A 24,146-nucleotide genomic window follows, 5' to 3' on the forward strand; every position below is an offset into this window, starting at 1 on the left:
CCTTGTGGTTTCAGATAAGAGAGAGCTCAAAGTTCACATCAACTCCAGGTATTTGAACTTTTGCTATGCAGGTGCTTAATATTATTTTAATCTTTCTAGTATATTAGGGGGATTAATATTGTTCTAATCTCTATAATACATTTAAGTGACATATTAGAATGCTCTTCCTTTCCAGATATATTGGTTTCTGAAGTGCATTATTCTTCCTGTATGATCGAAATAGCTGCCTCTGAAAAAGGGGGTTATCATTTGTTTTCTCAGGGTCTCTGCTCTACTTTCTAGGAAGCACTAAATAAAATCTTCATCTTTAGGAAAACAAAACAAATTCTTCACTAGTCAATCGTAAACAGACTTAATATTTTTCTTTTGTTATCTGTCCATTTCCATCATTTACGTTGGTACCTAAGAGTACATGTGCTTCTTCTTTTTTTAAAAAATTCATTTATTTATTTATTGGCTGCACAGCTTGTGGGATCTTAGTTCCCCAACCAGGGATTGAACCCGGGCCCTCAGCAGTGAGAGCGCAGAGCCCTAACCACTGGACTGCCAGGGAATTCCCCGTGTGCTTCTACTGATAAAGATTCGATTTGTGCTCTATCCAAATTTACCTTGTTTTTTAACTTCCTGATTAAAAAAAAAAAACCAGGATCTCTAACAATTTTTTAAAGTGCATTTTACAATGAAAAAACCCTGGTTATTGTTTACATAATCACATTTTTGTATTCCACTCTGCTCCCAAAGACAACTGATGATGTTCATTTGAGAAACTTGTGTATTTTAAAGCAAATTTATAGAGTTTTAGTTTAATTCTGGAAGTTTTAAAATAATGACATTTTAAAGTGTGGGTGTGGGTGTCAGTCTGTTTGTCCATCTGTCTACCTTCATATCTTATTTTCCCTAGTCTCATAGTTTTCCCACACTTGAAGTTTATGACATGATTCTTAGAGGAATGACCATCTGCAGTAGGTTAATGCATATTCTATCTTAAAGACCTTTATGGACAGAGATTCTAAAATGTTTCCATTTCTAAGAGCAGTTATTATAAAGAACATTTCTATTATATTTAATCTAAATCCCCTCCAGCTGCGATTTCATTCATTTCCTTTTATGCTCTCCTCAGTAGAGATGAAAACAAAACACTGTGCAGTATATCCTAAAGATGTACTGTCTAATAACCCTTCATATACTTGAAGACAGTGAATAAGTTCTTTTCTGCTTCTTTTCTGAGATAAATCCTTTCTGATTCCAACCCAAGAGACCTATTTAAAAAAAACCCTCAATCACTTCGTTGCTCTCCTATGGACTCTCTCCATGAGCCTCTCTAGCTGTCCACATTCCTATGATTGATGCACAATACCTGCTACAAGGAAATAATTTATATAGGTTCTCAGCTCATAATCTTGTGCTCTGGTATACCAGATGCCCAGACTCTTTAAAAGACTGTTCTCTGATTTCCCAATTACTGTAGATATGGACTCACATCTATATACCCTTCTCAGGAGAACTATCCGTGGTTGACAGGCATTGTCTCCCCACAGATGCCTAGAAGGCTGTTCCCTCCTCCCCAATCAGCTTTCAGCCTCTTTTTCTCTGGCAGGACAAACTCCACGTGCAATTCACCTTCCAGAGCTCCCCACCCCTCCCTGTGAGATCAGGCTGAGGCTGACACTAGACTTCTCCTGAAATCACATCTCTGTCCAGCTTCTTCCTCTGCCTCTCCTGCTTCCCTCTCTCACTTACAGGTTTCTTCTGAAAGCTTTTCTTCAATAAATCATGTGCACAAGAATCCACATCTCAGGCTCTGCTTCTAGGGAACCTGATGTAAGACAGCTGGCATTAAGAAAAGCTCACCATGCCAAAACATCAGTCAAGCCAGTGACAAACATCAAGTTTTTTGTTTTTGTTTTTCAAATCCCACAAGGACTTTATTTTGGACTTTCACACAGATGTGACCTTGTGGAACCCAGCATATATTTATCAGGTGGATAAATACATAATATTTAGTAATTAGGTCAAATTACATGAGCAACTGTTTAGTATCAATATTGATACTTACATTATTTTTTAGGGAACATGATTATTAAATCATGGTCATAAATCTCTCTCAATTTCCTTAGACACTGCTTCCAATTAAAATGTCAAAGGACATATTTTTCAACAACACAGCTCCATCATGGCTGAGTGCCATCATTCCAAAACAATAGTGCCCTCCTTTACGCAAAGCTTTAAAAGTGAGTTTATTCCTTACCCTCCCAATCTCACACACACCACATAAATTACCCAGATAAATTAATAACCTGTAGCTTCCAAGTGTCTCATGGGCTTTCTATACCTTGCAGAACTAGTCCAACATTTGAATACCCTAAACTTACTCACCAAGAGCTATGAACAGTCTTAAAAATAGCACCTGTAAACTGTGTTGTCTAGAATACGCTAATACTCTAGATCTCCCTAAACAATTTTTTTAACCAGTGTGCCGGACTCCTTAAAGCATACAGAGTAAGTATCCATCATAAAACCACTAGAAAATGTTTGAAATGCCGTTAGATTTGATGGAACTATTCAGTTAATAAAATATAAAAATCATAAGTTAAGCTGCTGTCTTTTAAAAGTACACACTGTGTACACAGAGTTATCTTGTAAACTTCATTCTCTTCAAATGCTTTTGCAGCTGACAATGGTGTTTCACATATTAGTTCTTTGCAGCCTTTTTCATTTTCATCTTTGTATTGACAACTGGGTTTTCAGGAATGTGAATCATAGCTGTATACTTCACAGAGGGAAAATACTCAGCAGTGAGACCAAATTCATATAAACAAAGCATAGTGGACCAAATTGTATTCATTTGAACATAGGCAAAATTTTCCCAAATGCAACGACGCATTGGGGGATACACTCAGCTCCAAATGACACACAGGCAAACTGATGCTGGGTTGTCCTATCAGGATTAAAGTCTAGACATCCTATATGGGTCTTTTTTTTTCCCCAAACTTTCCAATTAATTCATTTAAATTCATTAATGTTGCAAAAATATGACGTGTAACAAATCAGGACACAAGTTATTATATTCCTAACAAGTCAAAGAAAAAGAAAATATTACATCTTCTTGGTAAATCAAGACCAACCCTAGTATTTCTTACAGGGACCACATCAACATCCTGCACACACAGTCTTCAGAACTGAATTTCTCACACTGTAAAAGAAAAGCACTAGGCTATGCAACGTTATCTGAACAATGGTAAAATGATCACAGTATGTTAATTGTGTCCAAATGGCAGCATGTGAACTTATGGTAAAAAAAAAAAATGTTTGAATCTTTGAAATATATATCAAAGTACATTAGTGTCTAACGAACTCTGAATTGTGTTCCATGTGCCCCAAGGGCTGTGCAAGTCAGTGCCCTGAACACCGCAAATATTTACTAGCTAGTTTATGTAAATAAACTGTTTAAGGGGCATAACTTCAGAAAATTCAAATACAAAAAGTGCAGTGGAATAGCTAATTAACATTATCTTCCAAGTTCCTCCTTAGCTACACTGAATGTAAAAACGCATAAAAATTTCAAAATGCAAATGTTTTAACCTCTTATAGAATGTCTTATAAAACAGAATTAGACAGCCACCTGAAACAGATTAAAATAATTCTTTAGTAACATGAAAGCATTAAATACCTATGGGTCTTTTAGACTCTGACTGACAGTGAGAGAAACACATGCCTGATGCCCTGAAGGACTATTCTTATCATGGTCATTACAGAAGGTCTAACTCTTAATCTTTCTTTTATACAGCAATCAAATAAATTTTAGATACTTGAGCTGATCATAAGTTAAAGGAGGGAGATCCTTCGTTTTTCTTGAAGTGTTTTCTCAATGGCTAAAAGGAAGCCCATGCAGACACTAGTAGCCATGGATGTATGTTGCCCTGCCAAGAGCAGACCAACAAGCTTCCCTGTTACTTCATCATCTGTCAAAGGACACCCACCTTTGTGTGCAGAATCTAATAAAGTTTGGAGAATGTCATCAATTTTTTCTTTAATCTGTGTTTCTGGATTGCCTTATAGAAAATATTATTGATGTCTTGATGAGCTCCATCCTAAAATTAGGCAAAGGCAGCCAGCCTGGCAACAGACAGACTCCATGGCTAAAACCTCCATCCAACCTGTATACAGCTGTGCCACCTTTTCATGGAGTTGACTTCTGATTTCCTTTCCATGTAAACAATGGCTAGCTGTTAAAATTATCAGCTCAGAAAGAGCATCAAACAAATTTTTTTCTCCCCAACTTTGAAAGTATTCCTTTGTTTCTTTTTCAATTATAGAAACGTGCTACCTCAAGTTGACTATGTTAAGGACACTTAACATTTTCTTCTGCCCCAGGAAAACTGGGTTAGATACATCCTATGCAACTCCCTTTCCAAACACAGATGGTGTCAGATGCCTGCAGACATCTTCTGCATTTAGATCTTCAAATTTACAATTAAAAACAGCAACATAGCAGCATCACTCACCAGAACGTAAGTAAACATCTTGCCTACCATGGTAAAATTAATACAGGTCCGTGTTTCTCATATGCATTTTCTGGGAATTCAGTTGGACTTTTTTCAGGTGCTATGACATGCTCAAGGAATGGCACTGGAGAGATGTCTGGTGGACTTTCTGCCCTAGCTGGCAGCTCGACGGGGTGGCTGAAGGCATGGTGGAGCAGGGAGACCAGACTGAGGGTGAAGGGCAGGCGCAGGTGATCAGCAGCATGGACAAGACCCTGCCACCTGTTACCTGCTCCATCGTTGCCTGGGCACTGCTTCAGTCCCCAGAGACGCTGGAGGCAAGATCACCTCTGCTCTTCCGAATCAACAGAGTGAGAGAAGCTGGCAGATGGGCATCTGGTGGAGACTTTGGCCTTCAGGTCTCCCACTACAGGTCCCACCTCCCACTCCCTTCAAGCGCTTTTTTTTTTCCAGCATTGTCTCAGCAACAAATTAAACTTTTTTTTTTTTAAAACTATTGAGGTTTAGAGTCAGGTATACTAAACTAAAGTATGTCTGTCACTGTTTCAAGGTTTCAGACCTTAGAGATTCTGCTTAATGGTAAAGTCATAACTTGTTCAATGATTCCTTAGTGACTTGAAAGTTCTAAACCTGCCTAATTTATGACTTGTCTACACCATCCCGAACCAAGTATTCAAAGTCAGAATCCAAGAATTAATCAGCCAGTTAGCTGGGCAACAACAAAGCAGGACATCTCTTAAGAATTGCTGTCTTGCTATCACAGACACTACTCCAGTGTCCTAGAGGTTAATTAGGCTTCTTTCAGTGCTTAATTTAACTCAGAGCAAAAAAATATGACACAATAAACTGTAATATCTACTCAGAAATGAAAGTAAGCAAAAGTTTAAGGTTTATAGATAAAGCTTGACTTTTAGGTTAGTCAAAGTTTGTTGAAGGCATCTTATAGGACTAATGCTTATAATGGTTGTATTTACTTTTTCTTTGGTGGTTATTTAGTAATTTATCATTATCAATCTTATCAGTATATTCCTATACCCTTTGATGTCCCTGTCCTAGTCTGTTTAAGCTGCTATAACCAACCACTATAGACCGGGTCGCTTATAAACAACAGAAATTTCTCACAGTTCTGGAGGCTGGGAAGTCCAAGATCAAGGTGCCAGCAGATTTAGTGTCTGGTGAGGACCCACTTCCTGGTTCACAGACAGCATGTGTCCTCACACAGCGGAGGGGGGTAAAGGAGCTCACTGGGGCCTCTTTTACATGGTCACTCACCCCATTCATAAGGGCTCCACCCTCATGACCTAATCACTTCCCAAAGGCCTCACCTCCAAATAACATGACTTGGGCATTAGGATTTAATATATGAATTTGGGGGGGTGGGGGGTTGGGGTGGAGGCATTCAGTCTGTAGCAATCCCCCAACATTTTTCAATGTCAGGAGGTCCAGTGCTCACAAACGAAAACCAAACATCTGCACTCTTACCCTAGCAAGTGCTTCTTCAATGGTGATCATCTTTTCCTTGACCATCATCATCAGCTGAATCCGTTCCTCGTCACTCATTGTTATCTCGCTTGCAACATAACCCACATCTTCTCCTAGAGATCGAAGAAGAAAAACAATAGGAACAGTTGAAGAAGAAAATAAAAAAGATAAAACAGGATGCCAGTCTTGAAGGCTTGTCATCTGGGACTAGAGAAGGATGTAATTCAGGCGCACCGTCTAGCACTGTTACTGATGGAGCCACAGGACCAGGAATGCGCTGCTTTTTAGGAAGCCAGTGAGCCTACCTCACTCGGAAACAAGCTCCAAGAACAAATGGATGTTACCATGGAAACAAATCCTTCAAAATGATCAGAGCTTTTGTGATGGAGGGTCTAGGGGAGGAGTTTTGGAAGAAGGCTGACAGGGAGTCTGGAGTGACAGGTGAGGCAGAGACCTAATTTAAAGACCCGACTAGAGCGAACAAGCACTCCAAGGCTCCTTTGGCTGAAGGTTCTCGCCGTCCTTCCATTTCAAACATGAACAAGATGTTTTTGCAGAGGAGGAAGAGGAAACCCTCTTTCACGACAGAGAACTTGAAGGTCACAGCGTCTGCTGCAGAACAAAACCTGCATCCTGGTGAAAGCCTAGATCCCTACTAATCTATTGACTGCTGTTCCTCAGGGGACACGCGCAAATAAATCTCATCTCAGGTGTGAAACATCTGGAGATCATTAGAAGGAAGGTACTATCTATGTATATATCTGAAAGTATCACTCTCATAAATATGTTTCCAAACTGTGAGGGGAACTCGACTTCTAGCTCAAAACTGAAGGCAGCCAGAACTGCAGAGGGAAAGAGAATCCCTCAGTTAGGATCCTTTGAAAGTGTTTTCTTGAAAAGCAAAATTGCCATCACGTCTCATATACGTGAGCCACGTCAGCGTATGTGCCTTTGATCAGCGTGTGCGGAGAGTGTGTCGGTGAAGGTGGGCTGTCATGCGCAGCCGGAGTTCTCACCCCTCATCCTTCTCCTCCACCCTGTTGTTCCCATACACACCTTACTAGAATCAGTGCCATCAGGAGGCTCGGCTCTAGTTTCATTTGCCCGCGGTATAGACGGATGGACCGAATGAGTCTGGCTGCAGACTTGTGGGAACCCATTTCACTCAGGACCTACCTTGGAATTTATGTTCCCCTGTGTTTCCTTATCTCACTTCCATTTTGTAATCAATCAGCCCAGAAACACCACTCAAGTGCCCTTCGCCACTCAGCCCCTTGTGTGGGAAGAGTAATGGTGTGTGCCAGGGGAGGGGAGAGCCTGCAGCTTTGAACCATTATATATCTGCCTCGCCTCCAGTGGTGGAGGGGAGTGGTGGAGAGAGTTGCCTGGGTTTAAAAAGAAATCCACGTGAGCCGGTAAACTGTTGGCTTCCTCCCTCCATCCCTTTCTCTCTCTTTCGCCTTTTCCTTCTTTCTAAATAAGACTTTGTTAGAATCCAAGGTTTACTTTGAATCATAAGTGATGCTGGGTGTGTCTCAAAAGGAAAAACTGGGAATGCTTAAGAATAACTCTCACAGCAGGACAACTTAAATAAGCCCACTGATGGCTGCCAAGGAACCCAGGTGTGCCACTGACATACACTGTGTCCATTTTTCTCATTTCCATGTGTAGGAATAACTGGAGAAGCATTCTGCACAGGCTAGGACACCAAGATTTTGTAAAAGAAAATAAAGTCGTGTCAGTGGTGAGCAACTAAAAATGTTCATCTAATGATAACCTTATCCAGCCAGACTGGAATCTGGAAGTAGCTTCGTTTCCCCTCCCTGTCTGAATACTGGAGAAGCATAAATTATATAACTGCGCCTCAAAGGGATGACATATTTACTTACTATATAAACAACAACAAAAGACACAGCTAAGAGGAGGGCAGGACTGCCTTCACAAAGCAGCCCGGGCAAATTCCCATGATGTCAGCCCATTAGACAGAGTTTCCAGGGGTAACAACCCCATAACTGTCCCTGCCACAGAAAAGCATCAGAAGTTCAGAAGATTGCAAAGGCCCCAAGTGGCAGGGCAGGGGGGAGGGTCCAAAACTCACAAATGCTAAGACTTTCTGGACCATTTTAGGGCCCATCTTGGCCAGTAAAGATCTCCCTGAGGTTGATGTGACTGAGAAAAGGAAAGATTTGGCCCTTGCTGCCAGATCTATAAAAGAAAGGACTGCGAACTCTTTCCATTTTGATTTCTTTGATTTAAAAAAAGAAAAAAAAACCCCACTGGGATGAAGTCTTAAAGTAATGATAGGAATGTCAGAAAGGCTGCACAGCGTATGGGCACATGCAATGACTTATTCTAACTTACAGCAACCATTTAGATTAGCAGCCCAGGCTTCTTAACATTTTAGAGCTAAAAGGACCTACTGTCTGCCAGCTGTGTTACAGTACCTTTTGAAGTCTGTCTCATTATTCCTTTCTGATTCTTTCGGAAGTTCTGCCAGAAATACTTATTTTTCTTCTTCCAATCTCCTTTTCCTTTAAAAAAAGAAAAAAAAAAGGCACAAGCAATAAATTCATTAATAACAAAAGTAGCCTCTTCCTTACAATTCAAAGCTTGTAAGAATACTTTGATTTCACAAAAAGACAGTTTTTCTCTTTCAGTTTGTGAAAAGACTTAGAAATGCCTATAAAGTTGTTCAAAAGAAATGCAAATTTCCTAAGAGCAAGAAATGGTACAGTAGGGTTAAGATGAGAAATAAAGAAACATCAAAAAAGCAGGCAAAACATGCATTCTGATTTTCACTTTGATGTTTGTTTAACTAGTGTGTCTAATTCTGCCTTGTCTTGTGGTATAGTTTTCCCCCTTCGGTCTCAGCCACAATGATTTCAACTGAACCACAAATAGGGTACTTTAAAAAGTTAACTTTGTTTTGTTGTTATTCCTGTTGTTGATCTACCCTTGATTTATTTCTGTTATCCCAGGTTTAATGAAGAGAACAGAATGGTTGGTATGTGCTGTGCACACTGGTCAGTAAAGCTGGTTCCACGTGTCTGTGGGGTTGACAGACCCGTGGAACCAGCTATTTCTCTATGGTGTGGAAATTGGCATGGGTCTCGCTAGGGCATAGGTGGGGCACGATTCCCACCTCTCTGATACTCAGGCTACCTGCTGACCTCCCTACAGCTCACTCAGGGCACCATGATGAGAAAAGCAGGCTGCTATCCTGCTGTGACATCTCCCAACTCGGTCCTCCCCTCCTGGCTCCCATTTCTTCCCAGACTGTTCTGGGTGACTTTGAAGTGAAAACAAATTCACTGCCATGGCTAGACATTTTTCATGTCTGGTCAGCTTGTGATCAACAGGAACATGTAATACCTTTTAAAAAGCAAGAGGAAAGGGGGAAAGTAAGGAAAAGGAAAGAAGAGGGTGGTCCTTTATTCTTTAAAAATAAAACGAAGCAGCAGCAGCCCTATCTGCTCTCGTGGACGGGGCACACCCAAAGCTGCGGCTTCGTCACCTTTCCGTGTCTGGTTGCTCCACGGCCGCTGGAAACAGGGCCCAGCGGAGTGATGCACTGTTGGTCTCCACAGTCTAGACTGGCGGTGCCAGGCAGTGTGGCACAGAACAGACCCGCGGAAACCCCGCGCAAGGGGCTCCCAGGCTAAGGGCATTATTTGTCAAAGCGGGATGCCCTCGTTATGTTCTGACAATCCACAGGACTCTGGGAAGGAAACTGGAGTCCGCCAGCCTGAGGCTGCCTCTGTACCCAGAATCTGGAAGGTGCCTGCCGCCTCTGGACTAAACACGACAGCAAATATCAGCTATGAAAGGTTAAAGTGAAGTAGGATTATCACTACTTCAATCTTTCTCACAAGCTATCTGGGAATAGAACGTATTTCTTGTAAGCTATACTCTCCCCTTCTCCCATTTTAATGTTTCTGAAATGGACGTGCAGCTTAAGAAAAAAATGGCAAGAGCTAACATTTATCCCGCACTTACCATATCCAGGCACTTTGTATCTAATGGCATATCTCATTTAATACTCACTCACAATGAACGTATGATGTATTCTTGTTTCCATTTGGTGGATGAGAAAACCGAGGCTTAGAGAGGCAAATGACTTGCCCAAGGTCATAACTAGTAAAGTTGGTAGTCATGATTCAAATCCAAACCAAAGCTTGATTTGAGCACTTATGCACCTAATCATGATTACTTTGCCAGGCTTTCTTAGACCCAAACACAAGAAATGTTACAAAATCAAGAGTGGATTTTATAACACCTTAATTGTGCATGATCTTTCATTCAAAAGTTCCAAATAGAAGGATTTATCCTAAGGACGTGGTCAGGGATAGGCTCAAGGATTTTTAGTGGTAGCATCATTTCTCTGTGATAGAGAAAAAACTGCAAACAACTTACATGCCCAGCAAAGAAGAGATTGGTTGATTCAATTATGGCACATCCAATATGACAGAATATTATGCCGACTTAAGAATTTTACTGTAAAAAATACTCAATCATGTAGGAACATGCTCAGGATATATTCAATTGTAGAATACGATCCGTATTATGTTTTTTTGAAACCCACACAAATTCAGAAAAAGAGAGGAAAGCTATACATCAAAATCTTAACAATGTTTACTTCTGGGTGGAAGGATTCTTTGTGGTTTTGGTATGTTCACATACTTATGTGTTCCGCAAAGTACTAAAAGAAAATAATTAATTAAAAATGGTTAAACCAAGAAAAGTGGTACTGACCTACAGAGCTGTCTTCCGAGTGTGACTTATGAAGAGGATTCCTACAAAAGAAAAACAAGTGTGATTACCAGGGAGCTTTACCTTCATGTGAGGACTGAAAACCCTCCTAACTAGTGGTACCCAGCATCAATCAACTTAGGAGAGCCAGGGAAATTTCTACAGAATATTTACCAATGGCCTTCCCCAGCCATCTGCTGCCTTTCTAGAAACCGGCTTAGGTGCCATTTGTCAACACTAATTAAAGGCTCACTCCAGGGTAAGACCTATATTAAATGAAGGGAACGGACTTCACTGGCTGATTGCTGAAGTGCCTTCCATTTCTGTGAATCATTATTTACATGTTAAGTTACTGCCATTGAGAAGTCTCTCATGTAAGTGGGAAAGAGAAGGTAAATAATAAGAAGAATATAGACCCGGCAGATGAGTAAAGTGGTCACCTGGAGGACAAATAAGGGGGGTGCAGGGGTTTGTGGACATCAAGCAACAGGCGATTGGATGCCCCAAGTAGGGGGGCAGCTAGGATGTAGCTCCTCTGGTCCCTTGCTGCCATCTGGCAAGTGCACTACGTGTTTCTCTAGATCTTCCAATTTCAAAGAGAAGCCAGAAGTCTGCATTTCTTTTACAAGAGCTCCACATTTTTAAGGACGGCAAATAATTCAATATTTCTAAAAATGTGTCCAAGTTCATTAACACATGTCTGGGCATCAGATTTGGGCCACACCCTCCCCGAGCCTAGCTGCCAGTGTGCGACTGTGGATACAGATGAACTCAAATAACCTGAAAAGTGAACCCGGCCCCAAACCCAGGCGATCAAGCCTTTCTCCAGAGTATACATAGACAGATAGCAACTTAAAGGAAGAAGGCAGGGAAACCAAAGAAAGTTAAAATTGGTTCTCTCAAAAGGGGAAGAGTAGAGGTGAAGCATAATCTTCCGCTAGGTGGGTCCAGAGCCGAGAGGGCAAGTTCAGTGTCCCTGAGCTTGCTGACCAGGAAAACCAGGAAGAAGGAACCTGCATCGGAACAGAAGCAGGGATGCTCAGGGGGTTTACACCTGAACCTTTACTGCTCGTACATCCACCCGGATGGAGGGTGGAGGTGGCATCTGGCGAAACACTCTTTAGTGTGAGAAAGCATGAGAGGCAAGAGTTCCACTGAACCAATCAGGAAGAGGAGCAGACGTCCCCATCACTTAGCAGTGATTTTCTGCCTACCTGGCAGGTAAAAAGAAGGACCTCTAGAACTTAAGGTGACCAGAGAGGGGCAGGGGGCTTCCTCTCCTGCTGAGTCACCCATGATAAGCCATCTCTCTTCGGAACAGCTGCATCGACGCTGGCTGACTGCTGGCTGCCGTCTGAAGACTTCAGCCCTGTAAGCACCTTCAGACCCCACGTCTGCGAGAAGAGAATTGTTTCTGACTAGCGCCCAAGCCTGACAGACCTCTACTGTCCATGAGGGGATAGAGTAAAAGCAAAGAACAGAAAACAGGGAAAAGGACTCAGCTGCTGAAGAGCTAGACTTGAGGCCTAGCTTCTTGCCCTTTCTACCACGCTGCCCGCGCAGAAAACGTACGGAAAATCTACCTCGTCAGCACATTTCGCCACATTTAGCTTCTAGGATCTACTCTCCTCCCTCCAATCCACACACACAAAAGAAAATCCCTAAACATATACTTACTTGAAAGGTTTCTATGAAATAGCTATTTCAGTTTCCTTCGTTCGGCAAAAACGTGTTGATGCTATTGTGAGTAAGGTACATGGACAATCATGAAGAAGTGGGACGTACAATGGAGGGAGGGTGACAAACATGAACAAAGTGCAGGCAAAGAAGGAGAAGCAACAGCAGAAGGAGGAGGGGGAAGGGAGGGGGGAGGGGACATGGGGTGGGGGAGGGGAGGGGACATGGGGTGGGGGAAGGGAGGGGAGGGGACATGGAGTGGGGGAAGGGAGGGGGAGGGGACATGGGGTGGGGGAAGGGAGGGGAGGGGACATGGGGTGGAAAAGGGAGGGGGGGACATGGGGTGGGGGAGGGGAGGGGGCGAGGAAGGGGGAGGAGGATGAAGACAAGGAACAAAAACACAAGCCAGGAAGGTGCTCAAGGCCACAGAAGTAGGAGCAAGGCAAATACCAGCAGACAGCTGAGTAGAGAGTTGGCTAGCTGACTGGGGATTAAGGCAGGAAATCCTTCGAAAATAATATTTACGCTAAGGTTTGAATACTTCCATTTTGCTTTTTAAATTTTACTCTGTTGCATTTGTAGCTCAAAGTCATGGTAATACGCCTCAGCCCAACCCTACTTCAACTGGCCATGATCTACCAGCACCATCACCAAGCTTTCTGTAGATGACCTCTGATGGCAAAGGAGGTGGCACATTTATTTTTATACTCACACTGAGGACCTAATTGCTTACAACCAACTATATCAACTATCCCTAGCTCTTGATAAACTACTTACCTATGTAATAAACTAAAAATATGTATATGTCTTTCACTTTTTCTAAAAGAAATATTTTCATGGGAAAATGGTCTAAAGAAGTAGTACTTTTCTTCAGTCCTTTGTTGATTTAGAATAACACACTTCATCGAGTTGTAAGGAATTCTGCCCATCGTTTAATCCAATCCCAATTTTACAGAAAACCATGGTCTCCAGAAATTACAGAAGTGGCGCACGTTTCCCTGACTGGTTACAGAACAGCAAGGAGCTGTACTGAGGGATCGCTACCCTGGTTGTCTTTCCAAAATACACAGGACTCTCCCTATCTGCATGAAGCGTATATAAAATTGCCTGTCTCAGTACGATTCTTCAAAAGTCCAAAGGCTCATTTCTAAGTTTTCAACCCATTTTTCACTCGTTCTGCCCAATGGGAATATCTAATACCGTAAAAACACTCCAAAATTCATACTACAGAAAAGTTATGCTCTCACTATTACATAGTTATGACAAAATATAATTGTATTTTCCTCTATAAAAAGCTGGCTTAGAACTTTTTCATTATTTTTATCTACCTTCTTCAAATTATCATGTGTTTTGAATATTTACCCTTGGGTTTGCATTTTTGATCTATTTGTTACATAAGAGGTGCTTCTCCTAGTCATCATTTGCATTTCCTCCAGAATGCCAGCAGATGGCACTGTAGCTTCTTTATTCAACTTGCTTATGGTAGCCAGTGGGGATTTTGTATTTAAAATTTCACCAGTTCACAATCTAGATACTGGTCAAAGATAGCACGCCAATGTTTCATAAGCACGAGGCCCCCCACCAGCTCATCAATTTACAAAGGGGGTAAAATGATGCCATACCAAGTTTAATTTGGATGCAGTGAATTTTCCCTGCAAACAGAAGCTGGCAGAGCAGCAATGCAAAATGCTATCCCCTTTCTCCTTGAGACTGATTATAAAATTCATCCAGCAGGAACAAAAATCAATGATGTCACCAAATTCCAAATTCGGATGGCAGCATGTGGAAGGGGTCGTTTACTGATCTCCTGGTGGAAGAAATTAATGCTCAGAAGTCAGTTCCAAAGAGGCCTCCTCAGGCTTCCCTCCTGGCATAGTGGTTGAGAATCCGCCTGCCAATGCAGGGGACATGGGTTCAAGCCCTGGTCCAGGAAGATCCCACATGCCGCAGAGCCACTAAGCCCGTGTGCCACAACTACTGAAGCCTGCACGCCTAGAGGCCACGCACCATAACGAAGAGTAGCCCCCGTTCGCCGCAACTAGAGAAAACCCGCGCGCAGCACTGAAGACCCAATGAAGCCAAAAATAAATAAGTAAAATAAATAAATTTATAAAAACAAAACAAAACAAAGAGGCCTCCTCGTAATACATCCTTCCAGCCAGATACTGCAGATGAAAATGGCACCCTATTTCTAGCCATCACTTTCACTGTCAACAGGGTAAAAAGGATGGGGATTTCCATGCAGATTTCAACGACTGGGAAGCAATAATTAATATTCGGTTGCACTTTGAGAATCTATTAAAGCATTTAATAGTTTTGCATTTAAAGTCTCTGAACTCAATCTTAGTACCTTTTCACCAATAACTACTACTATTAGACCCCAAAACTGCGTAAGTGTAAACTTTCCTCAAGACCCCTAAAACTACTCTAGTCCTCCCTGAAGGACAAATTCATTTCAGAAAATTATAAGGAATACATGAATTAGATCAAAAAATCAATTTAAGGGACAGCATCCCCAGAACTGAGCCAATTCTTTTCATCCTACACTCCAGTCTTTAGCAAATTCTTTGTTAAATTGCTTCCTTCCTTCATTTTCACTCATTCATTTATTCATTGTTTCTTTCATTCAATAAATATTTATCAAGCTCTCATTCTGAGTCTGGCATCCCTGCGGCACTGAGATCATAGCAGTAAATAAAAGATGGGTAAGATCCCTGTTGCCTTGGAGCTAGGATGGGGGGTGCAGATCAAGAAGTAGGGAGAATTCTAGAAAGTATGGACAGAGAAGGCCTCTCTGAAGAGGTGACAGGTGAGCAGATACCTCAATGATAAGCTGGCATGACATCCACTCCCTCCACTGGGGAAGACTGGTAGGGAAAGAAAGGAGGAAGTAAGAGGTCTACTTTGGCCACGTTCAGTTTGAGGTGCTTGTTGAACATCCCTGCAGAGATATTATAGAGATAGTTGGATATGTGAGTCTAAGTTCAGGGGACTCATTGAGGACTGGAGTTAAGAATTTGGAAGTCACTTGGATATTTAAAGCCAGGAGACCAACTGAAACTGACCAGAAACTGAGACTGAGCTCCAGGGCAATCCAATTTTTATGGGTCAGGAAAAGAAGGGGAAGCAGGCAATGGGACTTCCGGGGAGGGGCCAGTGGAGAGAAGGAAAACCAGGAAAGTACACTTTTACCTTTCTGGCTAGACTAATACTAAAATCAATTTAACACAGATGATACTGCTGCCTCAGACGCCATACAGGGTAAATTCTAGGTTGCTCTATTTTTCCACTGAATCTATTGTTTCACAGCAGAGATCCACATAAGACCAGAGTGAAAGAGGAAACTAACAAAGGTCAAAACGAAATTCTTTACTACGTTTGTATATAGGAGTCCACCTTGCCTAAGGACACAGAGGTGGTCAGAGACTTAACTGTGTGTCTGAGTCCAAAGCTTCACCCACTTCACTGAACATATTGCTTCTCATTTACGTAAAAGAAAATCACATCACATGATACACTAGCCTGGTTCTTGGGTAAGTTCCTGGAATGACACTCAGAAGGATTTGTGAGGAGAGAGCATGTTTTCAACCCCAAATGTGAACATGGCCTATGAGTTTATAAGAACTAAGTATTTCAAAAACACTTTTCAGGATTCGGTTGTGTTACTACTGCATGGTCCTCTTATCTGCTTGTCGAAGGAAAGGAAGCCACATCATTTGGCTCAAACCCATTTTTCTTCTGTCTATTTATAGATAAATAGCCTAAGGTACCTCCAGGCAGAGACAGCTCTATCTCGTTGTTACATACTTAGGCTGGCACACCAGAAAGGTATAACAAATGCCCACGCATAAAGGAATTTCTAAAACAGACTTTGTGTTTTTGTTCTGATGGACTGTCCAGAAACTTCATTATAACCAAACAAAAAACAAAAGAAAAACTGTTCTAACCTCATTTCTAAGAAAGGACCATGTGTTATATGTTACTGGAAAATGTATACTTAAGAGGTTTTAAAGGTTCCTTTATCTTGAGTCTCCGGAAATACACTAATATATATTAGTTTATTTCCTGCTGGATTTTGAATCAGAGCTTTTGCTGTGTCTGGGTCTTTGCCTGCATCATCCCCTGGCCTGCCAAGGCAGTCCCCAAAGCCAGCAGCAATTTTCCTCAAGATGCAGAAAAAGGACTGAGGCATCTGTGTTATTGAATTATACGTGCATGGGGGAGGGAGAAGAAGGTAAATGGGTTGAGGGCCTTTTTAGTAGTTAATATTCTCTTTTGCTTTATTCTTTTCTTTTCTCGTTTTGGCCGTACCACGTGGTTTGTGAGATCTTAGTTCCCTGACCAGGGAATCGAACCTGGGCCCCAGCAGTGAAAGCGCCAAGTCCTAACCACTGGACTGCCAGGGAATTCCCTTCTTTTGCTTTACACCTTACCTAAATATAACAAACTACGCACATTTATATTTTTCATATTTAGTGACAAATCATTTTGTGTAAAATAGGTAATTCCTTAATTTGACATTTCTTATTATCCTTTGGGTAGCAAAGGTATTTTTCATACAGGAGCATTTCTTCTCTATGTAATAGAAATAAATATGAAACAAAATTCAGCTCATACTATCCACTGTCTGCCATGAAAATTTAAGGGTCACCCCTTCCCCAGCCATGGGGTGAGGAATAGGAGGGTCCCCAGTGCTGGGCGCTCACTCTTGGGGTTGGGGGGATGCAGGGAGCAAGTGCCTCCTTAAATTCCGTGCCCTCTGTAATCTCTTGCTTTACCCTTGATGGGGCCCTTCCCAGCCAATAACCATTGTATTTCATACACACACTGGAAATTAGCTTGCCAATTTACTGGCTGGGATGGAAGGTAACTCTCTTGCCAAGCGGCTGGCTTATTGTTAGAACTCCCTGAATATTCAGCACCAATGACAACTGACAACACTGGTGACATGTTCTCACCCTGGTGAACACTCTCCATACGGGCTTTTTCTTTCATTTCATAGTCTATTCCTGGCCTGTACTTTCTGGCTTTTTGTTGCAAGGTCACCTTCCTAAGTGATCAAGGCAAGAACCAAATCCAAGGCCATGGCCGACACTGCACAGGCTCAGAAGTCAGGCCACACCCGTGACAGCGCTGCCGCAAACCTAAGCCGTATTTTCCTTTTTTATGTGAAGTAAAACTGTGGTGTAAAAACTGTGCCTACCTTAGTGGGTTGTTAGGAGAATTACAGGAGACAGTGAATATAAAGGGCTTAGGGCAGTGCCTGGCACTTGGTGAGTTCCCAGTAAATGTGACCTCTTATAACTACTCCCCAGAGCCGCCTCAAACACGTGAATATGCTTGGTCTTTGGGCAGGATGACACCAGCCTCATCCCACTGAGCGCTGCCGCTACTCAGCCCCTATTCTAGACTCCAGCAGTTTCTGAATCACCAAGGTTCCTCTTTCTTATTTTTCTTACATTAACTTGCCTCAAAAAATTTGGATGGATGTAGTGATTTCTCTTCCTCTTCTCAATCTCACTTCATACAAGCAATTCATGTTTTTCTCCGAATTAAAAAAAAAGACAGAAACAAAAACCATCTAACACACATTGTAAATCAACTATACTCCAATAAAAAAATTTTTTTAATGTCATATTTTCCAAAAAATAAAAAGAAATCACAACAACAATTGAACAAGATGCCAACACACTTTATCCATTTTTTTCAGCATAGTATAATTAATATTTGCTTATATCCTACTGTCTTCCTTAAGCAGTAAGAACTGAACCAATTTAGCTGACTGCGTTCAGCACAGTGTATACTAAATAATTCTTCATTTATGTTGAGTAGATTTCCATATGGATACATATCATGGGAAATAATTAGGGCCCATCAATCATGTAATATTAACTCTCCAAAAGAAATGGCAGGGTTTCCAGGTTTAAGTGTGGATATTGTCCCAAAGCAAGAATACCAGGGAATTCCCTGGCAATCCAGCGGTTAGGACACCTCGCTTCCACTGCAGGGGACGTGGGTTCGATCCCTGGTTGGGGAACTAAGATCCCACAAGCTGCACGGTACAGGCCCCGCCCACCCCAAAGAAGAATACCACCCAATCTTTAATTCCAATTTCAAGAGGGTCTCTTACCACACAAATCAAATTCTCACATTTGGAAAGTGCTAAAAGAACATTTGAAAAGTTTGAAATTTCTAGCCATGAGTTTTGGCCTCTTCAACTTTTTCTTATTCTACCCTCTGCTTTATAATCTCTTTGGTTTTAAAACTGCCATCAGAATCACTGTAGGTGAGCCTATTCCTTCCATACAAGATGTCTCAAGAGGAGAATCTTATCCAGAAAAATAGAAAGACACAGCCAACCTGGGTGTGCAGCTTGACTTCTAACAACGATCATTTTTGTTATCCCTCAATCCTCTGCTAATTATATTAGGGATGTGGAAGTTCTAGGTATTTAAACAAGATCTCTTCTGCTGCAAAGCATGCCATTTTTTTTTTAACACTAACTGGCCTCACATAGTTAGAACGGACATAGTGACTCCTCTTCCACTTCTCAATTGCACTTTACGAAAGCAGTCCATGTTTTCCTTAGAATGAAAAAAAATACACGAATGATTGAACATGATGTCAACATGGAGATGCATGGGCAGCTCACTGGTATCTAGACATGAATGACATTATCTCTAATGTTTCTCTGAGGCCACGACCCAGGAAGCAGCCCAGCACAATGGCTCACAAGGTGGGTTCTGGAGTCCAACTGCCAGTGTTCAAAGACAGCTCTACTATTTACTAACTAGCAACTCTGGACCAGCCACTTAGTCCCACTGAATCCCAGTTTCAGCCTATGCAAGATGGGGACAATATTATTACTGATCATATGGGTTTTCTAGAGGTTTCAGTGAACTGTGCCTTGCATGGTGTTTAGAACATGCCTGCACGTGATAAGCACCACCACCAAGAAGCCAGCGATGACGACTGCTGGCCTCTGCTCTCACCCAGCTCTCCTTGTGGGGTCAAGTCTCTCGTAGTCCTTCTCTAGAATGCACTTAGTTTCTCAACATGGAAGGGGTTGGTTCTCTGGCACCTCGGAGGTGACCAACAAGCTCTCCAGACCAAGAGCAGGGCTCCACCCCTGTTGAGTCTGCAAATCCTTCACAAAGGTGCATTGAAAGAGATGTGTGTCCTTTCATTCACCAACTGGTAATTTATGCCGAAAGTTAATGATGCAGGACACTGTCAGAAGTTTGAGTTTCTTGTCTGAAAAGCAGCCAAAAGCCATCTCTCCACAATGGAGGCCCATGGCCTAGTTGTGTCGTTGCCACAACTTCACTCCGGCTAAGACTATACAAAGTGCAGAAGTGCAGAGCTCAACATGCCCACAGATGGGTGCTGGAGGCAGGGAAAGTCCAACCTGGGATCGCAGATGGTCATCCTCCAAGGTTTCCAAAGCCTCTCAGTGCGTCTTCTCTTTTCCATCTGGGCCATATTCTTCATCTGTGGCCTGCTGGGTCTAACCTGTCTAAAACCTTGCTGTGGATGCCAGCTGTGATGCTCATGGCACTGTGGAAAGTACCAGCATCTATCTCAGCACCGAGAAGTTATAAGTGCCTTCCCAAGTCCTTCACTTATCTTCAGAATATCCACGTGACACAGTGGAGGCTACGTAATAGTATCTTTTTATGAAAGTTCATATAAAAAGGCATCAATAACTAGTCAGTCTCTTATAAAAACAACCAAGGATGATTTCTTGCTCAGTGTTTCATGTTTGGTACAGATAATGAAGCCCTCTGCAGCTGGATGAAGGAGATGCACACAGCATGGTCCATACCTTCAGGAGCATACAACATAATTCGGTAGATTATACTGACGCACTGCGAGACACGAACGGTTGAGTGAGTGCTCATCACTGGCAAGGCTGGTTGACTTCCATTTCAATATCCATTCTCGTCTTCATTCTTACTGAAAGAACCTTGATTTTGCTTGGGTGGCAGTGTGCCCTGTTAAATTACTCACCCACCCACACTCCCTTGCAGCATGTGGAGGCCAGGTGTCTGGGTTGCCCGAGAAGACATAACTGGAACTTTACAGCAAGCAGGGTGTTTCTGGGAAAGCTAGTGTTTTCACAGTGAGAAGAAATGACTCAGTTTTGACACATCTTTTGCCCTTTCCCCTCCTCCTTGGTCCTGCCTGAAACATGGGCAGAATGCCCCAGCAGTTGTCATTTTATTATAAGGAAGAAAGTCACATACTAAGGATACGGGAGTAGAAGAAATAATTCCTTGGAATACCTACCTCCAGACTCCTTGCTATATGAAAAGAATATGCCCCCGTGTGCCTCAACACTGCAGATTTGGTTGTTAAGAAGTAAAAATGACAAACTTCTATAAAGCATTGGTCTGGGTTTATCAAGCACATTCATATATATCTCATCAGATTTCAGGCTCACAGAGACCCTGAAAAGAACCAGCCCCATTACATAGATGGAGAGACTGAGGCCTGGAGTACTCATGGAAGTGACTTGTCCCTAAGTCACGGAGCTGGGGCTTAAACTCAGCTCTTCTGATGTCCAATCCAATGTCCTTCCCACTAAAAACCAGATTCACGACACTGTGAGCCTGAAGCCAAAATGATGTGCATTTACTGGCACTGACAGTGCAATTTAAGTTTGTGACTTGGCCGCAGGAGGCTGCAGCCCCAGGTCAAGCTCTGACTTTCGATGTTTCCTCAACAGGCATACAAATTAAAGCGTTAAAAAAAAAAAAAAAAAAAAGAGGTCTTGAACTTCTGTTCATCCTCGTTTTGGTGTAAACAGTAAAAACCAATGCCTTCCTTTAACGGCCTCAATGCGAACTTTAATTTTTTTTTTTTTTGGCTGCGTTGGGTCTTCATTGCTGCACGCAGGCTTTTCTCTAATTGCAGCGGGCAGGGGCTACTCTTGGTTGAGGTGAGCGGGCTTCTTATTGCGGTGGCTTCTCTTGCTGCGGAGCACGGGCTCTAGGTGCGCAGGCTTCAGTAGTTGTGGCGTACGGGCTTAGTTGCTCCGCGGCATGTGGGATCTTCCCGGACCAGGGCTCGAACCCGTGTCCCCTGCATTGGCAGGCGAATTCTTAACCACTGTGCCACCAGGGAAGTCCCAAATTTTACATTTTATTTAGGTTTTTATTATCTTCAAAAATACTAAATTACTGTCAAAACCAAAATAAAACAAAACAGGATTTTATCACATTATTTTCACCACAAAAGCTAGTTTTTATAAATTGAGAAAAAAAAACCCTGTAAGTAGCTTTGTTTACATTTTTAATGGCTGCTGTTTATTCTGTAAATAGAGCACAATTATTCCTTCCTTCTAGTTATTTCCCCTTTAAAATTTACTGCATATGTGTAATAAATATGTGGTCCAAGAAAGGCTTTTCTGCAAGGAAACGTGGCTGAGATTTGAGGCTGGCTGGATCAACAGGGAAGCACCTGCCTGCTCCTCTGGAAGGCCGTTTGGTTATCAGTATGCGTGATGCAGGACCCAGCTCAGGAACGGGTATGGCAATGGACGGCCACCCTGCCTGGTACAGGGTGCATATGGGGTAATTTATCCCAGCAGAGGCTGGCACAGTATGGAAAACCACCCTTTGGTATTCTTATCAAATTTGCATGGACCAGCAGGGAAAGCCAGGCTGCAAAGAGCTGGCCCCTACCAGCCAGAGCCTCAGGATGGGGAAAGGGAGCGGGGAGACAGGAGGAAAAGAGGCTCCTTTCAATGATCTCTTCAGTCTGTTTCCATGGCGATGGCTCCGGAAGCGGGTCAGAACTTTCTCAGTGGAAACAAACAGTGGCTCCCATTCACCATCACCCAAGCCACGCCGGCCACACTGGCCGCTGTGCCATCTGGACACAGGGGAACCTGGGGAGGGATGCGGGGTCCAGGGCTGCCAGCCTTTCTTCTGTCAGCTGTTGGGAGGGGAGCAGGGGAGTCAGTGAAGCCGCCTCTGAAGGCCAAAGCTGGAAGAGCTGCGGGCATGCAGGGCCCTTCCTGGTGGCCTGACCACGTGCTGGAGGCACAGGGACCAACCACCTTCTAGGACAGGGACGTGGGAGCCACCTGCCAGCCCTACATCTCCTGGCTGGCAGCACAAAGGATCGGGTCCTTTCCACAGCAACCACTGCCACAGTCTTTCTTTTGTTTTTTTTCACTTTTAATTCCTTCAGACACAGCTGATGAAAAACTTTTGGATGTTATAAATACTATGAAAATGGGAACTCAAGCTTTCCTATCTTCTCAGATCTCATTTTTTAAATTGAGGTACAATTGATGTATAACCTTATATTAGTTTCAGGTGTATGACACAGTGATATGATATTTGTATATATTGTGCAATCATCACCACAGTAAGTCTAGTTAACATCCGTCACCATTCAGATCTCATTTTTAAATCCCCACACATCTCCTTTGTCACATCCTCGTGCCCTCCACATTCATAGCCATTAAGGGGCTGCCGACATCCTCCCTGAACTTTGTAATTCCGCTGGCTGGTCTCACTTTGCTCTCGGATTGCTTCACATCCTTCCTCCTTCTGATTCTGTGGCTTTATCTGAAGTGACGCACGAGCACCTGCTAGAGATGATTCGGACACCAGGCAGCACTGCCAGGGACACCATGACGATAACTGACGTCCACCAGCATCATCTGAGCAGCCCCGGGATCCACTGGTGACTGAGGTGTGGAGAAGAAGCACACAGCTTCAATCCGACTGACAAGAAACAGGTTTTGGCAGAGGTTCATAAAGCCAAGCTGCTGCTTGAGAACCTCCTGGGAAACTTGTTACAGGCTCCAGAGTTCCACATTTGGAGAATCCAATTCGTCTAATTGTCTGTCCAATTGTCTGTCTATCCAATTGTCTGTCTTCAACAAGCTCTCCAGCTGACTCTGCCTTGCGGATGTGCTTGGAACCACTGCTGTAACCCAGTAGAAAATGGGAAACGCGTGCCCCATCCTTCCTTCTCCATCCCCTCCTTGCATCCTTCTACTCCACCACCTCCAAAATACGGAAAGCAGTACTGCCAGTGAGATTTTCAGAAGAGAATACAGAATACACTAAGATAAAACAAGCAGCCGATATGCTTCAAGCGTTATCCTGACTGTGAGGTTTTATTTGGACAAAGCTTTTAGAGAAGGTCAGGAGCGGGGTTGAGCCCTGACTTGGGGAGCTGTGGTAGATCTGCAGTCCATCACCTTAGCTCAGCTGGACTACGTTTCCCAGATCCCCTCCCCCGACGGGGTCAGCGTGGGCCACGTGAGATGTTTCATGTGAGGTGCGCAAAGCAGAAGCGGCGTAGTGGCTGTTTTCTTTCTGGGCTTCAGGGTCAATGCAGGGCATGAGGCCCTGCTGAGGCCAACACATGTCGTCACGTGTCCCCTGGGTCACTGAGTGGCAGGGCAGCAGCTGGGCTGCAGCGCTCGCATTCCTGCCCAGTCTCCTCCTCGGGGTCTCCGATCCTGGGCCTGTGGCTTGTTTCCCTCCCGGGGAAGGACGCCAGCCCCTCCTGCAGGTTGCTGACATTGGAGGCTTGCTGGGCGGTAGTGAAGACGACTGGGTTTCAGCCCATCCTTGTAGGCGGCAATCTGTCCTCTTTCCTCACTTTCCCACATCATTTCTGCCCCAAGTGCCAGTCCTGCTGACTTCAGGCCACATCACTGGACAAAGAGGAAGCAGCCTCCCCCGGGCTGTGGAACCAGCCTCCACA

At 43.1% G+C, this 24,146-nt stretch overlaps 1 protein-coding gene and 1 pseudogene across 4 annotated transcripts in view; both read right to left on the reverse strand.

The window, feature by feature from the left end:
* SASH1 (SAM and SH3 domain containing 1) overlaps positions 1 to 24,146 on the reverse strand; it is a 251,572-nt gene that overhangs the window by 62,159 nt on the left and 165,267 nt on the right. For all 3 annotated transcript variants that reach the window (XM_082474432.1, XM_082474431.1, XM_082474433.1), the window contains exons 5-7: positions 10,740 to 10,780; positions 8,432 to 8,518; positions 5,988 to 6,100 (exon numbers count right to left, since the gene is read on the reverse strand). In XM_082474432.1, coding sequence (XP_082330558.1) covers positions 5,988 to 6,100; positions 8,432 to 8,518; positions 10,740 to 10,780 — 241 coding nt within the window. The remainder of the gene's footprint in view (positions 1 to 5,987; positions 6,101 to 8,431; positions 8,519 to 10,739; positions 10,781 to 24,146) is intronic.
* Positions 3,682 to 5,978, reverse strand: LOC309666553 (lanosterol 14-alpha demethylase pseudogene; annotated as a pseudogene). Its single transcript has one exon. The product of its transcript is annotated as a lanosterol 14-alpha demethylase pseudogene (transcript).

Source organism: Balaenoptera physalus (genome assembly GCF_965194825.1).
Source record: "Balaenoptera physalus genome assembly, chromosome: 9".
In the NCBI taxonomy this organism is placed as follows: Eukaryota; Metazoa; Chordata; class Mammalia; order Artiodactyla; family Balaenopteridae; genus Balaenoptera; species Balaenoptera physalus.